Source organism: Tupaia chinensis, unplaced genomic scaffold (assembly GCF_000334495.1).
Source record: "Tupaia chinensis unplaced genomic scaffold, TupChi_1.0 Scaffold000247_1, whole genome shotgun sequence".
Classification (NCBI taxonomy): domain Eukaryota; kingdom Metazoa; phylum Chordata; class Mammalia; order Scandentia; family Tupaiidae; genus Tupaia; species Tupaia belangeri.
The window spans coordinates 4,050,787-4,055,246 of NW_006159725.1; the positions used below are offsets into that span (position 1 = coordinate 4,050,787).

The window sequence follows — 4,460 nt, forward strand, 5'->3', positions numbered from 1 at the left end:
ATGGTTGTGGTAAACCCCTGGCTTCCGCCCAGCAGTGTGCCGCCCTCCCCTGGCCGCACCACGCCACCCCCCACCATGGCTTCCACCTAGCAGTGTGCCGCCCTCCCGAGCCATACCACGCCACCCCCCAACATGGCGCCCTGGCTCTCCTTTGACCCCCTCTTCTCTGGTTCTAATGTTTCTGGTTTTCTTTCCAGTATGACAGGCTTAACCTGATCAAAGTAAGAAGCGGTTTTCTCTCCTAATTCCTGACCGTTGTAGAGCTCCTCAGGCCGCCCCTGCCCCACCCCACCCCGCCTCCCCATCTTCCAGGCTCCTGGGCCTTTGCACTGGGAGATATTCTTAGACTCGGGCCAGGAAACCACCTCGAGGTAACTCGGGTTGTTTCCAGCAGCCTTGCAGCCCCAGTGCTTGCTTCCCCGCCTCTCCCAGGGAAGGGGCAGAAACTAGAGGACCCAGCTCAGTTCTCCCTCCCCAGTGGCTTCCTCCTCGCTCCCTCCTCCCCTTTAGACAAACCTATTTATAACCTGCGAGGGACCCCCACCCCTGCTCCTCATCCTGTTCTCCCCTTCCCTCCACCCAGGCAGGGGTGCCACAGTGGCCTTACGAGGGAGGGCAGGCCTCTCTCATGCCAGCACATGCCCCTCCTCACCTCCAGGGTCTGCAGCCCCCCAGGGGGGGTCCTCCTCACCAGCCCACTCCTTCAGGGCTCAGTCCCAGGGGATCTATCACCTCCGAGAGGCTTGGCAAAGTTCAGGGACTCCTGCTGCAGTGGGCACCTCGGGCTCCAGTGGGATTGGCCGGGGGTGGGGGGCTCCTTTGCCCAGAGGCACCCTGAGTGGTCGTGTAGAAGCAGCCGCCGCTAGGAGGTGAAGGGCAGGGCCTCGAGAGTCCCTGACGGTAAATTTCCCACTTCTTCGTAGGCCTAGAGAATACACACTCCTGTCCACCCTTGTCAAAAGGGCAGGTGCTGCTCAGAGCTAGTTAGAGGCAGAGCGTGGCTTCCCTGGCCGAGGTGCTTTGTGACCCCGAAGCCCTTGGTCCAGTCGGATCAGTCCCTACGCTCCGTGCACGGGAAGGAAAACTCCCTCTGCCCGCCGAGCCAGGAAGCAGGCACCTTGTAGGGTAAATCGCAAGAGATCTTGGTCTCCCCCACTTGTCCCAAGCACACACACCCCTCCCCCTGCTTCTAGGGACTTTCTGGGGGCCAGGACAGTGAGGTGAGGCACTGAGGGGTGGGCGAGGCAGTGTTTTCTCAGCTGAAAAGCAGGTGTCTAATGGCACACAAGGGGACACAGGGCAGTCGAGGCTGGCAGCTCCCGGGGCACTCCTGCTATTGGGTGTGCGTTTTAATGACAAGCTACATGGTCCCCTGCCCTGTGACCTCAGAGTTGGGACATCTGCAGGAGGCCCGGGACGCAGAGGTTTCCTGGTGCACACCGGCTCAGATGCACTGAACGGCCCAGAGGGGGCTCCCCTGGGCCGGCAGCCCCTCCTACGACACAGCTGTTTGTGAATATTTGGGTCTAGCCCTCTTACCTGCCAGGATCCCCAGATCAGAGACAGGAAGAGGGTTATGGTGGGGTCATGGGCCCTCTGGGCAGGGCTGTGGGATGGCACTTGGGAAGTGGCCATGGGAAGGACCAAGCATCTCCCTTGGCTACACCCTGGCTTGTGAGCCTGGGCGGGATGGTGAATCCAGGAGACAGCACCACCCAGGCCTCGACCCCCTTCCCCCCACCACCTCCAGCTGCTCTGCCCCCAGGTCAGGGAGTCCGCAGGGTTCTGGGACAACCGGGAAAGCCTGGCGTGGTGGTGGACACTGTCGGCCATGCTGCCGCCACACTCCACTGGCTCCAGGTACAGTCACCTCCAGCCAGCCAGACACGCACGGCAGACATGCTCTACTGCCCTTCGGACTCAGGACCCGCTGGCACCGGGTGGAGGATCCACACCCCTGGGTGGACGTCAGCTGAGGAGTGGGCATGCCAGTAGTCCCCCCACCCGCAGTTCTCACCTCCATCGCACTGTGGGCTGACCTCGAACCCCAGACATACCCCACCCCAACCTACACCTATCACATCAGCACCTCAAGGGATGGGGTCCAGGCACGTGTGTGTGCATACGGGCACGCCCGTGTTCCACGGGTGTGCGTGAAGGACTCCTGGCCATAGCGATTGCAGACGGGCAAGATCTTAGCCACCTTCCTCTTGTCCTAAGAAACGTTCCAGTTCCTTCTGGGGCGGGAACGCAGAGTCCCTGAGCCGCGGAGCCGGAGCCGGACTGCAGTCTGGTTCTGCTGGTGCCGTGTCATGGCCCAGGGGTGGAAGGACCCTCAGAGGCTGTGCTGACTCAGCCCCCGCAGCGCAGAGCCCCAGCAGCAGCTGGTGGGGTAGGAGGAGCTCTGGCTGGCCGTGAGCACGTGGGAGGGGGTTTCTGGGCAGGCCCGTCGTCCCCTACCCCACCCCCAGTGCGCGCCCTGCCTTCTGCGGAGGGGCTGACCTGGAGCGAGCTGGGGTGGGCTCCACGTGTCCCCCGCTCTGGTCAGAGCCGTGGCACCGGCTCTCGGATGCCCACAGCGCATCCCTTGCCCCATCAGCGCTTGGATGGGCGCCGACGCCTCCCATTGAGCTGTAGCTGGTGCTGCTGCCTGCCACCCCGCAGGGGGCTTCCGGCGTGGCCTGCCCCACAGGCCTCCTTTCTGGAGCTGCCTTAGAAAGGAGGGCCCCTCCGGGCGGCCACATGGGAAGCGTCCGGCTGCATTTGGATTCCTCTCCCTGCCGCCTCTGCTGTCTGTGTGACTCCCCTCCCGAGCCAGCCAGGCTCTGGCCCTTCCTAGTAACCCCCCAACTAACTCGAGTTTCTCTTCTGTTTTATCCTTTCAGAAAAGCCAGAGTTGGTACAATGTAAGTATTCCCGTTTCTTCTCTTGTTGTGTCAGTGTGGGGCAGGCCGGGGAGGGGAGCCTGGAGTGCAGTCTGACCCCCATCCCCACAGTGGGCTTTCTCCAACCCTCTCTCCCTCCGGCCCCCGCAGCAGCCCCAGGGTGGTGGTTGGCTTCTGTAGCAGGGAGTCGGAGGAGGGGGGCCCACCTCCCCTACCTCACCTAGGCTCCTCTCCTAGGTGAGGCTCCTCAGGTCCGAGAGGAGGAGTGGTCGGGCCCAGGCATGGGATTCTGCGGCTCAGACTGTGAACTTAGGCCCATGCCTTCACCAGGGCATTTGGGGGGTGCTGCCGGAAGTCTTTCCTCACTAGTAGAGGCTGCCCCGTGCCATGGGCTTTTGTCTGCCCCTGGCATCCTGTCAGGGCCCCCTAAAGCATACTCTAGAAGACCTCACACCCTGGGGGTCTGTGTGAGGGTGCAGTCGGGGCCCCTCAAAGCTTGTGCATGGCGACCCTTCATCCAGCCATGCGTCCAGAGGTGCACCTTGGAGTACTCAGTCCTGCACAGGCTCTGTCCTCCAGTCACTGGGTTAGGGCTTTATTTTCCTAAGAATTATTTAATTTTATTTGTTATTATTATTTTTTAATTTGATCTGAGAGAGATGGAGAGAGAGAATGGGAAAGTAAGAAAGTGAGCCACCAGGTCTGGGACTCAAACCACAGTTGCCCATGTTGGAGTCCAGTGCCTTAACCACTACGCCAGCTGGCAGCCCCGGGCTATGGGAATGTGAACTTTCCCCTGAAGAGCGCCAGCTGGAGTCCTTCCACTGGCCCTACCACACATGCTGTGGCCTGTGGGGCAGCGTGGCCGAGGGACAGGTTGTGTGGCCCTGTCTCCGAGCTGTGGGTCTTCATGCCTGACCCTGATTGGCCACACCTGCCGTTGTTCCCCTCCCCTAAGCAGGCACTGTGCAGCAGGGGACACTGCCAGGCTGTGATGGCAGGGCCGAGGGGGCCCGGTTAGGGTTAAGGATGGAGCCAGCTGGAAGAGGTCTGGAGAGTGTCCCCAGCGTAGCTCTGCAGACCCTCCGAGCCGGACACCTGGCTGCGGGTCATCTTTGGTGCCGCCCGCCTCTGCTCCTGGTCATGGCCTGTCAGCCGGTTGGTGGGCGGAGCACAGGGCAGCGGGGGCTGAGATGGTACGGAGGGGAAGAAGCCCAGCTCTGCCCCCATCCTCGCCCTCTGCCCCCAGGGGCTCCTGGCATCCTGGAGAGGAGAGAAACCCTCTGCTGAGGGGGGAGGAGCCCAGCGGTTATGTCGCCAGGGCCTACCACCCCTCCCAGCAGTCCCTTTGCCTTCCGGGCGGGCGTCACACTCATTAGGGGCGGCATCGCACATGTTTTTGGCGGCATTTGCAGCATTTGCACGTTTGCACACGCTAGGAGTGGCGTTTGCACACATTAGGGGTGGTGTTCGCACAGGTTAGGAATGGCAGTTGTACCCCGCTAGCGCCTCCTGATGGTTGTCATGGACAACTGGCACCCTGACTTGTAGGCAGTCTTTATCCTTGTCACCCCC

At 61.8% G+C, this 4,460-nt stretch overlaps 1 protein-coding gene across 14 annotated transcripts in view; it reads left to right on the forward strand.

Annotated features, from left to right (window-relative positions):
* The window catches only part of GRAMD1B (GRAM domain containing 1B), a 252,750-nt gene that overhangs the window by 211,165 nt on the left and 37,125 nt on the right, over nt 1-4,460 (forward strand). For all 14 annotated transcript variants that reach the window (XM_014587922.2, XM_006148813.3, XM_006148812.3 and 11 more), the window contains one exon: nt 2,886-2,906. In XM_014587922.2, coding sequence (XP_014443408.2) covers nt 2,886-2,906 — 21 coding nt within the window. The remainder of the gene's footprint in view (nt 1-2,885; nt 2,907-4,460) is intronic.